The following is a 19,002-nucleotide window of genomic DNA, read 5'->3' as shown; positions in this document are numbered from 1 at the left end:
ATAACAGGCCATTAGATAAGGACTGTACTATATTTTTATATGGAAATAGAAAATAGAGAGGAAGAAAAGACGGAGATAGAAATGAAGTAAAGGATAGTAAAACAGGTAGAGTCGCAGAAAAAAGAGTGATAGAGAGAGAAAGATGATCACATTCAGCCAAACCGTTTGCATTTGCTTATATAGTTTTGAACAGATTTTGCAACTGAGGTATTTTCATCTTTGCTGAATTTAAGATTGCCATATAGGAGCAAGGCTAAAGTTAAATCATCATGAAAAGGTTGTAACTCTCTTATTAATAGATTTCGATGCTGGGTGTATAGGGAACGGACACAGATCTAAAGGAAGAAATTTCCAAACCTTTCACTCCACTATATATGTGCAAGTCAGCCAAAATAAATACATCATTGAGAAAAAATATGTTATTTGATATTTGTCATCTGTTTGTTCCATATATAGTAAGATACACCTCCTCTGTAGCAGCTTTTGACTACTGTACAAGCAGATTTATAACTTTTAAGAGATATTGTCACAAGACTTCAGAGGATCTGCTTTTACCTACCAATGTATATTGTATTATAACGTTTTGCATAGCACTATACATGTATCAACTAGATCAATTTGTAATTATCTTCCATCTCTGACAAGCGATACCAATGAAGAGACGATGACAAAATCTCTATCAATGTACATACTGGACTCTGATTTATATAGCCACTGGGCCAGTTCTCAGAAAATGCTTTTTTTCCCAAACAACATTTTTATTTCCAGTTTCTACTTAATATAAACATTGATGATGATGTTAAATCATGGGAAATACTCTATATTGTTCTCAAATTCATACAAATCATACCTTTTATAGAGCAAACATTTATCCAAATAACATCGGTTATAGAAACAGAAATTCATCCAATAAAATCTGTCATGGAACCAGAAATTCATACAAATAACCCTGCCTTTGAAACAGAAATTCATGCAAATTTAGTAAGGTCAACCTGAAGTGGTCTTATAAATCTTCACTAAATTCACTATATTTCAGTTTGCACTACCAGGCTTCCTACCTTTGATTGTATTAGTGCTACACACGCACACCGAGAGGTGTTTACTGGAGTTTACAATTCACCAATCACATTTACAATGCAAAGACAGTAAAAGTAAAATGCTCACAAAACATAACTTTTCTACTATCTTCAATAACATTCATCAGTTTGGAAATAAGTAATATCAAAATGTTACTTTATAAACAAACAATGTACTATTAAACAGGTTACAACATTTCAAGACTGACTTGTCCCTTCATCAAGCTATGACTGAGTAACGATTTGTATTGTTTACCTGTACAATGATGTGATGAAATTCTATCGATGGACAGTGTATACATGTACACACTGTATTGAACAGGAAGACAAAACAGAACTTCTCTACAGTAAAACTTACACTGCTGAGGAGGAACAGTTGTGGGGAAATTAGTCATGTATTCATTTCTCCTGTCTGGCATTGGTTGTAGACAGCACTGACAGAGAACGTGTGTCTGATTTATTGCACAACTGTAAGCAGGGGCCGTGGGCATCACCTTTACATCTGGGTCAGGCTGTTCTCCACTTGGGCCGGGCTGGGCTAAAATATAGTGTAAATAAAATAAACATAAACAACAGAGCACCAACACAAAAAGTCAAATCTAAAACTCAAAACAAACAGGTAAAGACAACAATAGGAACTTATAAGAAATAGAGGCCAGAATTAATGAAGAGACAGAGAATTCCTGACCCCAAAACTCTGCCAGATTTATAACGATGGTGTAGATAAGAACTATACCGGGTGACTTCACTGATAGGCAAAACATTCGTAGTAGCAACAAAGCAATTAAGTATCAGCTGTTCAAATTGACCATACTACACAGAGTTTGTTTTCTACAGGAAGAAGAAATATATGACATGGACTGTAAGTGTAATTCAACACTGCATTAACAATCACAGAAATAGGCTAAACAAGTCATCTGAGTCAAAGTTGTTACTTTTTGACTTCAATGAAGGCAGTAAATGTGTAAACATTGGATGTTGAATTCAGTGTACTACACAAGGGAGCTCACTCACCTTCGTCTCCTGTAGGTAGCGTAGCCTCACTATCCGCCGACCCAGCGGCTGTATTTGTAGCACCTTCTTTCCCGGCAGTACTAGCTGGATTATCTTGTTTTCCAAAGACATTCATTGCTAAAACATATGTTACAATATTATATTTTCCAAACCTACATTACATTAACAAACCTACATGTGTATACTGCACACAGGGGAACTTACACTCAGTCAAACTTCCGACCTAGGCTATTCAAATTCATATTCATCTACTGTTAATTTTGCCCTTCACATTTATTTATTATGTTAATATGTTATAGCAGTATCTGCATATTTTTACATCAAAAAAGATTTTTTCATATTTTCTTATATATCTTGAATAAGTTTAGTCTCAAAGTACAACCTTTCATATAGATTCATTTATCTATCTATCCACTGATATAAATTCACTTCAATGATAAATTAACTCTCACTACAGAGGGCACAAGAAGTTAGCCGAAAATTGACCTGCAGCAAAACACTCCTGTTATGCAGTATTTCATAAATTTTTAAGCCTGTTGTTATTATGATAATAAACCAACTCTGTACTTTACCCAATGATACAAAGATAGTTAAATAAGTACTGGTAAGTTATCATTCTTATCTAACTCAAGTTACAGGTTTTTTTTAAATGTATAAAGACACAATCTCTATATTACTTGCAGCAAAAAATAGTGGAAACAATTGTATGATTATGAGGCTACCTATGAATCAACTTTTCAATAAATTTGTTAAGGGTTAGGGTTAGACATTTTTTTTTATTTATTTCTATTAGTGCTAGTGTATCTACAAAGAAAATACCACAAAGGGACAGTTCTTTAGTATACACCTACCAAATTTTCCTATGGCACCAAGAACCCCTGTTGTACCGGCTGGCGTGGCGGTGGCTGAGGTACAGGTGTTAGCGGCATTGAGCAGATCCTTGTAATCTGGGCATTGTCTGCACAACGTCTTGGCAGGTCTGGAGATAGAAAGCCAACACTAGATTTCAATCAACCAGTATAAATATCTGATAATTATAAAAGAAGATGTCATCAGGTATCAATCTGTTATCAATAAAAGTAAGATAGTAGAGAAAAAATATTTTTGCGATAGTAGATCATATTTTTCAAATAGCAGCTAAATGGAAATGTCTTTTTGTGACCTCTGTATAAGACTTTAACCTACACTATGTAATGTTACTACAACGATTTGAATCTTAATCATTTACCTTTTTAACAACCTTTTGGTATCCAAAGGTCTCTATATCACACCTTGATCTACATTGTGTGACCACCTCTTCATTACCCTTTGACCTACAATGTGTGACCTCCATATCACTCTTTGACCTACAATGTGTGAGCTTTCTATCACACTATGACCTACAATGTGTGAGCTCTCTATCACACTTTGACCTACAATGTGTGACCTCTATATCACACTATGACCTACAATGTGTGACCTCTCTATCACACTATGACCTACAATGTGTGACCTCGTTATCAAACTTTGACCTACAATGTGTGACCTCTATCACACTTTGACCTACAAAGCGTGACCTTGATATCCCAGTTTGACCTACAATGTGTGACTTGTATCACTCACATTAAGAACTTTATTTTGTGACAACTGTAAATACACAATTTCATACTGTATAAAGTGGACATAGTATAACAAACAGTCATTTATTATACAGATAATAAGTGACCAAACGTTATACGCTAATTATAGTTCAATTAGCATACATGTCTCTAAACGTTGACATTTATTGTGTGATCTATGTTACATGCTGACGTTTATTGTGTGATCTATGTTACATGCTGACATTTATTGTGTGATCTATGTTACATGCTGATATTTATTGTGTGATCTATGTTACATACTGACATTTATTGTGTGATCTATGTTACATGCTGACATTTATTGTGTGATCTCCATATATTGTGATATTTTTTGACAATCACATGAGTACATGGTTATCATATTACACTATTTGTTTATCTCTACACTACATCCTGATTGACCTTTATAAACATTCCTTGGAGGAAAGTGCTGCTGAAGGTACAGGTATTTACTGTTTGAAATTATGACAAATGAAAACAGCACTGATTAACTTACCTGAGAGTTCCAAACACAGGTGTGCCAAACCCTAGCAAAGGAGCTGGTCCAGAACTGAACCTGTCAAGAATGGTTACAAGTTTTATCTACCCACCACACAATAAAAAGGACACTCCTAAGTAATGACTGTCCTATAGTATTTACTTGATATTAACGCACAGCAGCATACATCACCAATGAATTCATTATTCATAGAAAATTAAAATCATCTATAAAATACTGTGACACAATTTTACCTTAATGTTGCAATTATAGTATACTAAGTAATTTACCTCTGGAAATATGAATATTTGAATACAAACTCAATTGTAAATATATTATAGATACAGATTATAAAATGTATTATTATAGTAGTACTTCATCATAAAATCTATAAATAATATATATAACATGCTATATAATCATTCTAATTTCAGTTTTGCAGAAAGGAAATAGCTCATATACTTACGGGAATGTATTTGGAGGCGGACTTTCAACAGGAGAACTGGAGTCAGAGCTGTCTGATTCAGAACTGTCAAAAATGGTCACCTTACGCTTACTTCCTGAATATAACTACAAGATAAGACACAGTATAAGTATGTATGCTCCTACATCAGCACAAACAACCACAAGTCAATGTTCAAAGCTAGTGTATTTCCTAGGTATACCTGTAATTATACATTATCATAGTGTATTTCCTAGGTAAACCTGTGATTATACATTATCATAGTGTATTTCCCAGGTATACCTGTAATTATACATTATCATAGTGTATTTCCTAGGTATCCCTGTAATTATACATTATCATAGTGTATTTCCTAGGTATCCCTGTAATTATACATTATCATAGTGTATTTCCTAGGTATCCCTGTAATTATACATTATCATAGTGTATTTCCTAGGTATCCCTGTAATTATACATTATCATAGTGTATTTCCTAGGTAATACCTGTAATTATACATTATCATAGTGTATTTCCTAGGTAAACCTGTGATTATACATTATCATAGTGTATTTCCCAGGTATACCTGTAATTATACATTATCATAGTGTATTTCCTAGGTAATACCTGTAATTATACATTATCATAGTGTATTTCCGAGGTATACCTGTAATTATACATTATCATAGTGCATTGCCTAGGTATACCTGTAATTATACATTATCATAGTGTATTTCCTAGGAATACCTGTAATTATACATTATCATAGTGTATTTCCTAGGTAATAACTGTAATTATACATTATCATAGTGTATTTCCTAGTTATACCTGTAATTATACATTATCATTATAGTGTTTTTCCTAGGTATACCTGTAATTACACATTATCATAGTGTATTTCCTAGGTATACCTGTAATTATACATTATCATTATAGTGTTTTTCCTAGGTATACCTGTAATTACACATTATCATAGTGTATTTCCTAGGTATACCTGTAATTATACATTATCATAGTGTACTTCCTAGGTATACATGTACCTGTAATTATACATTATCATTATAGTGTTTTTCCTAGGTATACCTGTAATTACACATTATCACCCAAGTAAATGTACAAAAGAATACACAGTCCTTTTTTATCTCGTCAGCCCAAACAAACACGATGCATTGATGTTTATTAACAGTTGTCTGGACATGCTAACTGCAGTATTTATCCATGCTGATTAATATAATCTTTCCCTGGTATGAAGTAGTGATGATGTGATTTAAACCTGAGACATGAAAAATTAAATAAAACCTGATGTGTACCATATCTCTTGATATTTTGTTCTTGGCATCTAATTCCTTTAAATCCTCTTCATCTCTCTTTTTATCTGGAAAACAAGTAAAATTGATAATTCGAGTATTACAATATAGCATTAAATATCTTCAGCATTAAACACATTTAAATGTTACCATAATTATGTGCAAATCTACATTTTCTGTTGACACCATAAGAGGTCACATAATGTCAGCCAATTAGAAATCTGTACCTATGTCTACTTACAAATAACAATTCTCAAGATAACTAAGACCAAATTTAACCATAACCTTATTTAAGTATCATGTATAGAAAGGGAAGCTTCATGAGTATAATAATACAGCAAAAGTGGAAAAACTCATTCATGGAAATTTTCACATCATGAATCTTTAAACTGATCACGATGTGGAATGTTTCACGTTGGCAATGGTTTGCGAATCTATTCTATATTCTTCCTGTCTATACTCTGTATAATCTACAAAGTTAACACATATTCACATTTGGATATTTTTGCGATAATTCACTCAAAGCAAAAAATTGCAAGCTTTCCACTTTACAGAATCTGCCTCCAAAGATCTTTCTATTAAATGAACCTCTATAGATATGCCTATATAGTTATAACTTTTCGTGATCTAAACAAACTGATCATGCATGTTGGAGTACTCACTGGGGTTTTCCTTTAGGTAAGCTTCTATGAGATTGTTGACAATATGATTTTTGTTGATTCTTTCCACCTTCATACGACACTTAATGAAAATAAGAACATTACAAGTATAAGCAAAAGTTTTAATTTTTGAAACTAAAATTTTAGGTGAGTTAATAATTTATAAACACATAAACAGAAACAAAGAAAAAAATGCTAAATAATTCTTTAGTGCTCTTCATACATACAGACCAACTTTTTTCAATTTTAGGCATTACAACCATAATCTGTGCTAAAGTATGAATTAATGTTAAGAGGGCATAAAGAAGTCTTCTGTCATGACTGCCATACAAAATGGAACTAACTGCGGTTTAAATACATTGTAGCATTCACTGATAACAGTATATACAATGTAGTTATCGCTGTTAACAATATAATACAATGTAGTACTCACTGATAACGGTATAATACAATGTAGTACTCACTGATAACGATATAATACAATGTAGTACTCAGTGATAACAACATAATACAATGTAGTACTCAGTGATAACTGTATAATACAATGTAGTACTCACTGATAACAGTATAATACAATGTAGTACTCACTGATAACAGTATAATACAATGTAGTACTCGCTGATAACAGTATAATACAATGTAGTACTCACTGTTAACAACATAATACAATGTAGTACTCAGTGATAACTGTATAATACAATGTAGTACTCACTGATAACAGTGTAATACAATGTAGTACTCGCTGATAACAGTATGATACAATGTAGCACTCACTGATAACAGTATATACAATGTAGTACTCACTGTTACCAATATAATACAATGTAGTACTCGCTGATAACAGTATGATACAATGTAGCACTCACTGATAACAGTATATACAATGTAGTACTCACTGTTACCAATATAATACAATGTAGTACTCGCTGATAACAGTATAATACAATGTAGTACTCACTGATAACAGTATAATACAATGTAGTACTCACTGATAACAGTATAATACAATGTAGTACTCACTGACAACAGTATAATACAATGTAGTACTCGCTGATGACAGTATAAGATAATGTAGTACTCACTGATAACAGTATAATACAATGTGGTACTCACTGATAACAGTATGATACAATGTAGTACTCACTGATAACGGTATAATACAATGTGATACTCACTAATAACGGTATAATACAATGTGGTACTCACTGATAACCGTATAATGCAATGTAGTACTCACTGATAACGGTATAATACAATGTGGTACTCACTGATAACCGTATAATGCAATGTAGTACTCACTGATAACGGTATAATACAATGTGGTACTCACTGATAACAGTATAATACAATGTAGTACTCACTGTTACCAATATAATACAATGTAGTACTCGCTGATAACAGGATGATACAATGTAGTACTCGCTGATAACAGTATAATACAATGTGGTACTAACTGATAACGGTATAATACAATGTGGTTCTCACTGAAAACGGTATAATACAATGTGGTACGCACTAATAACGGTATAATACAATGTGATACTCATTAATAACGGTATAATACAATGTGATACTCATTAATAACGGTATAATACAATGTGATACTCACTAACAACGGTATAATACAATGTGGTACGCACTAATAACGGTATAATACAATGTAGTACTCGCTGATGACAGTATAAGATAATGTAGTACTCACTGATAACAGTATATACAATGTAGTACTCACTGTTAACAATATAATGCGATGTAGTACTTGCTGATAACGGTATAATACAATGTGATACTCATTAATAACGGTATAATACAATGTGATACTCACTAATAACGGTATGATACAATGTGGTACTCACTGATACCGGTATAATACAATGTAGTACTCACTGATAACGGTATAATCCAATGTGGTACTCACTGATAACGGAATAATACAATGTAGTACTCACTAATAACGGTATAGTACAATGTGGTACTCACTGATAACGGTATAATACAATGTAGTAATCAATGATAACGGTATAATACAATGTAGTACTCACTGTTAACAATATAATACGATGTAGTACTTGCTGATAACGGTATAATACAATGTAGTACTCGCTGATAACAGTATGATACAATGTAGTACTCGCTGATAACAGTATGATACAATGTAGTACTCACTGATAACAGTATATACAATGTAGTACTAACTGATAACGGTATAATACAATGTAGTACTCGCTGATAAAGGTATAATACAATGTAGTACTCACTGTTAACGATATAATACAATGTAGTACTCACTGATAACGGGATAATACAACGTAATACTCACTGATAACAGTATAATAAAGTAGTAATCACTGTTAATGGTATAATACAATGTAGTAATCACTGTGAATGGTATAATCTGATATAGTACTTACTGTAGGGCATTCGTTAGATTTATCCATCCAGTCGGAGTAACAACCTGCACAGAAGGAGTGCATGCAGGGCTGCAGACTGAAATTAAAATAATTACATAGTTTATTTTTGGAAAAACACCGATTCATTTTTCATAACCATGGTATTTCTCTAAACTCAATTTAAAACTGTTTTCATCAATAAAAGGACTGGCAGGAGATGGTCTCCAATTGGTTGTATGTCACTTGTCAATAGCAGTATTTCAGGTTGAACCTTCACCTACCAAAAATGCAACAGCACGTCTAGATCTTAACACTTTCTAATGCGTCAACAACATTATAAGCTTTAACATGGAAGGCTATGCTGTAACTTTGTCAATGTCTAAAATAAATGTTTGGTTCTTGCAGTTATAGTGATTCAGTCTTGTACAGACCTATTTTGATATATTTTTTCAGTTAGAAATCATTATTACTCCAGATAATATAGAAGTATATTTAAACCCAAAATCTTGTAACAAGGGTTAAGGTAGGGTGGGTGGCAATAGGGGTGATGACCATGTCCAAACTTTATCCTTTCATGGAATTGCAGCATAAAATATGTTGTTCTTTTGATACTTTTTAACAAATGAAAATAAATCCATTAGTCTCCCATCTCTTCAAAACACCTACTTCCTGTTTAAACACTCTACTTTCCCTGACACATATCTCTACATGTATTTGTTTGTTACTGAATACAGTGGAACCCGCTTATTATTAATATATTCTATTTGCCAGAGAAAAATATCATAAAAATTGATCAAGCTGTTTTCGATAATTTTTATGTCGTCTGAACCGGAAGTGAGATGCCCTTCATTAATCAGACATAGATTGATGTGTTAACATGGAAAAATATAAATACAAACTGATAAAGTAATAATTGAAATAATTTGTAAATTGTTATTTATAACAGTGTGTTTGAAAAATTCGAAAAAATTTCGTTTTGCAGTCGTAATGATCAGTATGTATATTCTACTTTCACTTTCAAATAAGTTGTGTTACATTTTGTCCCATAAGCGTAAAAACATTTTGCCGCACTATGTTAATCATGATCACGGGACAATCACATGCCTCACAAGTGGTGCGGTGAAATAAACAATAACAATTAAAAACACAAAATATTCCCTTTTTAACAATAATCAAATATTATATTTAATGAAAATTGGTGTAAATTGTAAATAAATATGAAATGTTTTGTTCTGGTGAGGACAACAAAAAACACCTTAGTCCACCAATCAGTACTTTCATCACAAAGGACATCAATATTCTGATGTCACTGTCAGGAAACCTAATGTGAAATCCTCTCCTGTGGAGAACACCAAGATGTCCTTGGTTACCAAGTTGCTGAATAGTTTCTCTTAATGATTTAATAATCTTAATGATGATGATGATTTTGCCCCTTATCATCTTGCCTTGATAGTATTTTTCAAAGTTATCAATTCAACCAAGTTTCTGAACATCTTTAAATGCACGGGGCACTACTGAAAAATAGTGAATGCACTTTGACAATAAGCTAATGAATGATTGAGTCCAATGTAAATTATATGAAGTCAATAACAATCAGTCTACAAAGCTATGAAATGGTGGGCATACTTTTCTTTTGAGTGGAACACTTTTAAGACAAGGACAGTTTCCTCTGGTTTTCATAGTGATTATACACACTTTATCAGACAGAGTACTCAACTTTATAATCAGTCTGGTCTCCCAAGCCAAAGGGACACAACTCTTGTTGTGCACAGCATTTACCAATACATATACAGGTACCTTAAACTGCTGACTTAAAACCTGAACACTCCTGAAAATGGGGAGATACTAATAAATATAGAGAAGCAGATGATCGTGGGTTATACTTAATGAATGTGGAAGCTTTTAAAGACCCTCATGAAATAGATGCAGGAGATGGGTTATTTCTCTTGTCAGTTAGCAGGTATGGGTAAAGTGTATTATTGTAATTAATAATGTGAACAATTTATATGATTTAGACAATTAACGATAACTGTCAATGTACCCACCTGATGCAGTCATGCAGAAGTTCCTGACATATGGTACAGATTAAAGCTTCCTCAATCTCATCAGGTCTATCCTCACAGGGAACACTGGTGGCAGCCTCCCCAGGCTTACTGGTACAATCCTTCTTAGTGTCTTCAGAAGTAATCTCCTCTTGAACATCTTTGTCTCCAGGAGGTGTGTTTCCCTTATCATCTTTGTCCTCTGTAGTTGTCTTTCCTTTATCATCTTTGACCTCAGGAGGTGTCTTTCCCTTATCATCTATGACCTCAGGAGTTGTCTTCCCCTGGCTATCTCGCACCTCACCCTGAGTACCAGAGGATCCTTGCTCACCGCTGGTCTCTCCTTTCTTTACACGTTTAGTTGGGGGTTCACTTGTAGATGTGTTTGGTTCATCCTCCTGATCATTTGATAAAAAAATAAAGTTTAACATTTTCTAGATTTGTATTTCAAATTATAACAAAAAATATTAATTATTCACGATGTCAATGACCCCGACACATCATGAAAATTCCACTTAACTTTGTATATTCCTGACATCGCAAGTCCATGACAGAGTGACACAGATTTTGAAAAACGCTCAAAAAAATCTTTAAACAGTGGTTTCTTTGGTGTATTATTTTATATGAATTAGAATGTGGATAATCCTACTGTAGTTTGAGATTTGCGGTTTTATATCGCAATTATCCTGTCGCAAATATCCTATTACTGGCTCCATCACAGGTCACCAATAACACTCAATTTGCAATAGTATAATCCCAACACACTGCTGCAAATCTCAAAATACAGTAGGGTTATTCCCTAAATATGTAGCCAATAACTGGTCTTGATGTTATCTTAAATTGTCATAAAACTCCAGTATTAGATAACAGAGCTTCCAAATACAAGTATTCCGCCTTTGCGTATTGCAGAGTTATCTTCTCTTGAGAGCAGGTATTGATTGTTACGTCATTTGTTTGTGAGAGTAACGTCATCAATTTTTGAGAAAACGACGTAATTTATCATTACCTGTTCTCAAGAGAAGATAACTCTGCAATACGCAAAGGCGGAATACATGTATAGAGGCATATAATAAAACAGAGCTAAGGCTACCAGAGTCATCAACACCTATACTGTACAATGTACTCACAGCTGATCTCTTCTTACTGGTCTCACTGCTCTCCTCTTCTACTAAGTTTATGGAGTCATCTGGAAAATGTTCACATGTTCAAGAATATAGTCCAGTTAAAAGATTCTCACAAAGCAAAAGAGAATTGTTAATGATAGCTTTACTATCAGTAGTGAAATCAACACATATACCTATATTGTATTACATACCTGTACCTATTAAATCTTACAAAACATTGTACATGATTTTTTCAGTTAATATGTATTCCACCTAATTATATCAGATACATGGCTTATATGAAATGTTTTTACATTTACCATATAGCTTAAAAGTATTTTTTATGTTGGTAATGTGATATTGTCATTCGACTCATGACTTTTATCTACCATTGTTGTTTACTTTCAGTTTTTGAGACTCAACTAGAACCTTATCCTGGGATAATCATGACTTAATTGGCATACAAAATCATTTAAATCGTTAGTACTTGTAATTTTTAACATATGCAGATATGTGGAAATTCAAGAAATAATTTCGTCTAAGTCAATGACAAAAAACATTACACATAGTTTGGTTGTCATTACAGTAGGTAGGTATAGTTCATAAAACCTGTTGTGTTATCATTCCCACTAACGTTAGCAGGATTACAAAAGTATCCGGACTGGTCGCCCTGGGAGAATCATCAATAAATCATGCTACGGAATCGGACTACTGTTATCCTCACCTATTAATGTAGCCTCCATTTCAAATCCAGAACTGTATTCCTGTGTGGCGTTCATTTCCTTCTGCAGCTCCTCCAGATTCTGGTACATATAGCCCACATCTGTTGGGTATAAAGGTTGTAGTAATTCTCATTTCAACTTATATAGAAAATGTTGATCATTAAGCACTGTTTCCTTGGACTAACCTATTATATATACACTGTAATAACATATAGACTTCCAAAAATGTAATAACACCATTATATCATTTAACTTGCATTGATCAACCATAAAAATGTTACAAAACTCAGCTGATGAGACAACACATGGTACAACTCAGCTGATGAGACAACACATGGTACAACTCAGCTGATGAGACAACACATGGTACAACTCAGCTGATGAGACAACACATGGTACAACTCAGCTGATGAGACAACACATGGTACAACTCAGCTGATGAGACAACACATGGTACAACTCAGCTGATGAGACAACACATGGTACAACTCAGCTGATGAGACAACACATGGTACATCTCAGCTGATGAGACAACACATGGTACAACTCAGCTGATGAGACAACACATGGTACATCTCAGCTGATGAGACAACACATGGTACAACTCAGCTGATGAGACAACACATGGTACATCTCAGCTGATGAGACAACACATGGTACAACTCAGCTGATGAGACAACACATGGTACATCTCAGCTGATGAGACAACACATGGTACAACTCAGCTGATGAGACAACACATGGTACATCTCAGCTGATGAGACAACACATGGTACAACTCAGCTGATGAGACAACACATGGTACATCTCAGCTGATGAGACAACACATGGTACAACTCAGCTGATGAGACAACACATGGTACATCTCAGCTGATGAGACAACACATGGTACAACTCAGCTGATGAGACAACACATGGTACATCTCAGCTGATGAGACAACACATGGTACAACTCAGCTGATGAGACAACACATGGTACATCTCAGCTGATGAGACAACACATGGTACAACTCAGCTGATGGGACAACACATGGTACAACTCAGCTGATGGACAACACATGGTACAACTCAGCTGATGAGACAACAAACACAACTTACTGATGTCATCTTCATCCTTCTTGTAGACAACAAAGAACTCATCGCCATGACTTAACTCTTTTTTCTGTCAACAATGAAAATAACTTTTTGTCAGATTACCAGTTACGGTAGTTACATTAACTGATTCTATTACCTGGCTATAGTATCAATTAGTAACAGTACTTAGGTAGCATTTAGTTTATTAGCAATGAGCAACAATTATCAGTAAAACAGAAATTATCTAATAAATTAGTATAAATATTTTCTTTTCCAGTCATGTTATTCACAGTTCGTAAAACTTCAGATTGAGTGTATTAAAAATACAAAGTACATACCATCCAAAACAATTAAACATTGACTGCTATATTATGCACAGTTATATATACAGCGCAGATTAACTTAGAGGTTTGTTAAGCTGACCATGATTTGTCTGTTTTATTTATCAGTTGATTTTTTCAAAATTTTTGAAATTAATGAAACTACTCAAAAAAGGTAATTGTCTAAAATAAAATAAAATACAATGAATTGATTCACAACATCTGAATATTTTGTTAATAAACTAATGTTACAAACTGATGATTGTCTCACAGCTGATGTAGTACTTACACTGCCTTTTGTTATTTTCACGCTAACATTCAGCAGTGTTCCATTGGTACTGAAAATAATACTGATACTTAGTAAAACAATTGTGCTATCTCATGCTTACAGCTAACAGCAAATTAACTAGTAACATCAAAACAAGCCAAAACACCTGTATCTATTCTCATGACGTTCACAACACAAGAGAGAAAAGGAAAAATCTTCAAGTCTTAAAAGGTTCAACAACAAAAATTTAATCCAATAATGATATAATTTCTAGTTATTATGATTCTAAATTCAATAAAACTTTTATTAAAACTTTTAAACATCCATCAGAATAAAAATACAGGACATTTTACAAACTACATTGTAATTGGTTAGCTCAAAATGTCACAAGAAAATAATGTAGATTTTGAAACGTCACATTATAAGCACATAAGGTTATATTTAGCATTACTTTAACTGGTACCAAGCATTTATGTATACATCTAGCTTCATTGTGTTATATAATTTTACCTTGTGTCACAAAGCCAGACTTGGCCTTCAGCATCCTTTTCAATATGGCAGTGTCTACCTGATACAAGCTTGTTGTTGGCCAAGGATATGTCACAATCTAAAACCACAATAAAAAGGATTTAAATTATAAATATGGTGAATATACATGTATGTATGCATGAAGAATTTGAAATACCTATGAGCTATTCACTTACGATGGGAAATTGAAATAAAAATAAACTGTGAGTTTTCAACATAATTTTTAGTATGTATTTGAATCTTAGTATACCCGTTAATATAACCTTGTGTCAGAAAAAACAATGCTGATGTATAAAATCTGGAAAAAGTTTATTTTTAAAATAAACACAAAATTATCGAAAAACAAAAATGTTGCATGGTCATTCTGTATCCTACCACCAAAACAACAGTATGCTACAAAACCACAACAAGGCAGGAGGTGATCTTAACTTTGATAAGTTACAAGACCATCTGATTGATGATGCTTCCCGTGTATGTGGTATACACGGAGGGATGATCTAATACATTTTTTCTTTCAATGTCCTCTGTATTCAAATATTAGGCATCATATTACCACTATTTATGTTCTATTAGGATATTTAAATATGCACTGTTTATTATATGGTATTAGTAATGCATCTGACCAATTAAATAAAACTTTTATTATACATGTTGACTTTTATATTAAATCATCAAAACATTTCGTTACTTATACGTGCTAGACAAATTCCAAATTAATATTCATGTATTGTTGTTATTATTATTATTCAGGCAAGTTTTGTCCCTTAAACAATGAGTATTACACATAAGCTGGTGTGGGTGCGGGTGTGCATGTGTGTGAGAGGAAAACAAATTACAACATTCTATATATTCAAGCATTGTACATAGCTACCAGAAATAGAAGACGACTGATATAGGCGTAGCATGTTGTCTTATTCTTTTGTCAATACTGTTCCAATATCTTCTTTAATGTTAACTTATATGTTTGTATTATATATGTATTGTCAATAAAATACTTTTGAAAAAAAATTGGGAAATATCATCAGTGTTCCCACATGAACAGGTTTGGGAAAATATCAGGAGTTTGGAAAAAATAAAATCTGCAATGAGATAAGCAAAATGTTTCCTCTAGCTGTTTCTTACAGTAAAACGTACAGCAATAAATAAACACATCAATTTTCACTGTTTGTGTTAATTAAATTTCATTTTGTAGTACACATTCTGTAAATCTGTCAGCTGACCAAATTTTTCCCATAATCCAAAATTAAATAATCTTCAATATATTTGTTATAATAGAATGTACATTGTAGGAATTTATTTTCCTGTTTTGTATCTGTAATAGACATGCTTGATATTCATTTGCATAATTTGCATGTACTGAATGTCAGTTCAATGTACCTTGTAGTACAGTGTAGTGCTATACAGTTTGGTAACTCAAAATCTATCTCTTGTTTGCATGTTTGTTGTGTAGATATGTTATGGTTGAATGTGTTTTTCTGGTGCCTGTACATGTAGGTTGCCTTTCTCTTTTATTTTTGAATCAAATTATCTCTCACATACAAGGGGCAATCATTCATTATGTGGAATGATTATGGCTGTAAATCAGCTGCGATAATGTAGCTTCAGACGACGAGATTTTTTTATATATATTTCATCGTCAGAGCTATGAAGCAGTCCTAGGCCTATGCCAACTAATTAATGGAGCAAAATCAAAAGCGTTTTTTTCTGTAAGATTACACATAGTTCACCCCTCATTAGTCATATGAGTATAATGTTATCAAAATAATGTATAATTGTTGAAATAACTAATCCTTACTAATAAAAAGAATTAATTCATGAACTTAATTCGCTAAGTCCGTCTGGAGAAAAATAGAAACGACTGTCATGACAGATCATGCGTCATGTTATCTCAATAATCCTTTCCATATATTGCCTGCATGGTCAAAAATAGTTACTACTGATGCCGGGTATTACTATTAGTACTATAGGCAGCATATCCTGTAGGCTGTATAACAATTTTAACTTCTTCTTTCATATGCATAAATTTCTTAAACCATGTCCCTCAATGGAGTTTATCGCATGCTAGGCCTATATTGGCTATAATGTCAACAATTATTTTGACCATTTGAAATTGTTACTTAAGTGGTGTACATGTGCAGGGATGTGTAGTCCACTACACATCCCTGACATGTGCGACCACTTAATGTATTTACATAGTTTCAAGAACCCGAGAATGTTGGGTCAAATTATCACAAACTTGCACCGATATAAATTTGCAGTAGAAACGTTTGATGCATACGATGTAAAATTCTCTATAAATAAATGCCACATGATAGCAAAAGATGCGCTCTTTTCAGGCTACACTTTTTTATACTCTTCTTTGTAAACATATATTGTAAACACATTTGTAGTTTTGCCCTATCAGCACGATTCCGTCCGCCCTCTCCCGTTCACCTTTTGCTCGACCAATGGTAAACTCGTCTTCAATTAGCGGGAAAGGCGGACTGTCAACATCTGTGACACTCACAAGTTGGCCCCACGAACCGTCAACAGAATCCTCCATCCTTTAAATATAGCAAAATCTCGATTTACAAAAAGGACTGCAAGTTTGTTGACATCGTTGATAAATACCGGAAGTGTAATAGATTTTACTCAGCCAGCGCAATGCAAATTAAGTTCTTCAGTTGAACCAGCAAAAGTACCAGTGCTCCGTCTACCATAAGACGTCAAACAGTCAGAGCAGTTCGAATTTGAAGGCAAATAGCTTGATAAAACATCAAGCAAATATATACTTGAATTGCGAACAATATTATATAAAAAAAACAAACAGAAGCCATGCAGTCAGTCCTCCGTTGATTCCCTTATATAATTACTGATTTAAAAAACCGATTGTAATGTGAAAACATTACTCTTCTCTTTCCAGGGACGTATATAGGCCTACTACTATTGGTTTATATGTCTCTATAACTCTTTTATATTAAAAAACATTTTCAATATTCACAGTACTTTTTAATGGAAAATGGGCATATTTCTGTTTTAAGATACATATTAGAGAAGAGTTTTAAGATTTGATAAAGGTCAATTCCTACTGTAATATAATAACGATTAATTTTAACTTTATAGAGAACTTCAAAAAGTAAAAAATGAGGACTGTTTCCCCATTTGGCTTGCTATATCATGAACCTACGTAGTTGATAACAAGGAGTCAAGTGTAAGTTTCCTGTTGTCAGTAGATAAAATAACTAAATTATATTTGGTATAGAATCATTTGGAATATATTTGGTTAAGTAGTCGGCGTTCTCATTTATGCATTTTAGCTACATGCACATATGGTTAAAACTCAAAAGAATCCTGATGTTGGATCATTACCGGAATCGGTTGTAAATGCAGAAACCACGAAGGACTTTGAGATCCTGTTGGATAATCACCTGAAGGACACTATTTACAATAATTACTGATAATGACTTTTAAAATAACTCTTTTGGGAAAGTTTATATATGTTAACCAGTGAGAATATAATATTTTTATACTATGTTTTGTGATATGGACTTAGAGGCTTACAGCCTGCGTCCATAATTTTTCAATTAAATTCAATTAAATTAAAATACGATGATGGAATAATGGAAAGACATTTATGATGATTCAAGATATGGAGCAAAATACATCGTAACCATGTATATGGTGCTAGCGGCATTGTAAACATGGTGTTGGTGTCATGGTGTTGGCGTTATTCTTTCCAGAGTGTTTGCGTCATTGTAACCATGGTGTCTATATCATTGTAACCATAGTGTGTGGAATCTTTTTAACCACGTTGTGTGCCATCATTGTTTCTTTTGTGCTGGCGTCATTGTAACCACGCTTTGTGGGACATCATGTTTCCGTGGGGTTGGCGTCATTATAACCATGGTGTTTGTATCATTGTAACCATAGTGCGTGGCATCATTGTTTCAATGGTGTTTGCGTCATCGTAACCACAATGGCAG

At 33.4% G+C, this 19,002-nt stretch overlaps 1 protein-coding gene across 1 annotated transcript; it reads right to left on the bottom strand.

The window, feature by feature from the left end:
* Positions 1–1,422: 1,422 nt before the first annotated feature.
* LOC110441755 (E3 ubiquitin-protein ligase CHFR-like) lies at positions 1,423–17,649 on the bottom strand (the record flags this gene model as incomplete). The annotated part of the gene is made up of 15 exons (XM_021484999.1): positions 17,474–17,649; positions 15,023–15,119; positions 14,534–14,582; positions 13,949–14,012; positions 12,853–12,951; positions 12,153–12,211; positions 11,029–11,423; positions 9,005–9,080; positions 6,597–6,675; positions 5,938–6,002; positions 4,654–4,757; positions 4,206–4,265; positions 2,942–3,069; positions 2,091–2,207; positions 1,423–1,614 (listed from the first exon to the last, which is right to left on the bottom strand). Coding segments are annotated over exons 1-15 (1,693 nt in total), but the record flags the coding sequence as incomplete, so codon positions are not given.
* Positions 17,650–19,002: the final 1,353 nt, after the last annotated feature.

Source organism: Mizuhopecten yessoensis, unplaced genomic scaffold, assembly GCF_002113885.1.
Source record: "Mizuhopecten yessoensis strain PY_sf001 unplaced genomic scaffold, ASM211388v2 scaffold716119, whole genome shotgun sequence".
Lineage (NCBI taxonomy): Eukaryota > Metazoa > Mollusca > Bivalvia > Pectinida > Pectinidae > Mizuhopecten > Mizuhopecten yessoensis.
This window is presented reverse-complemented; position numbering and strand designations above follow the sequence as displayed.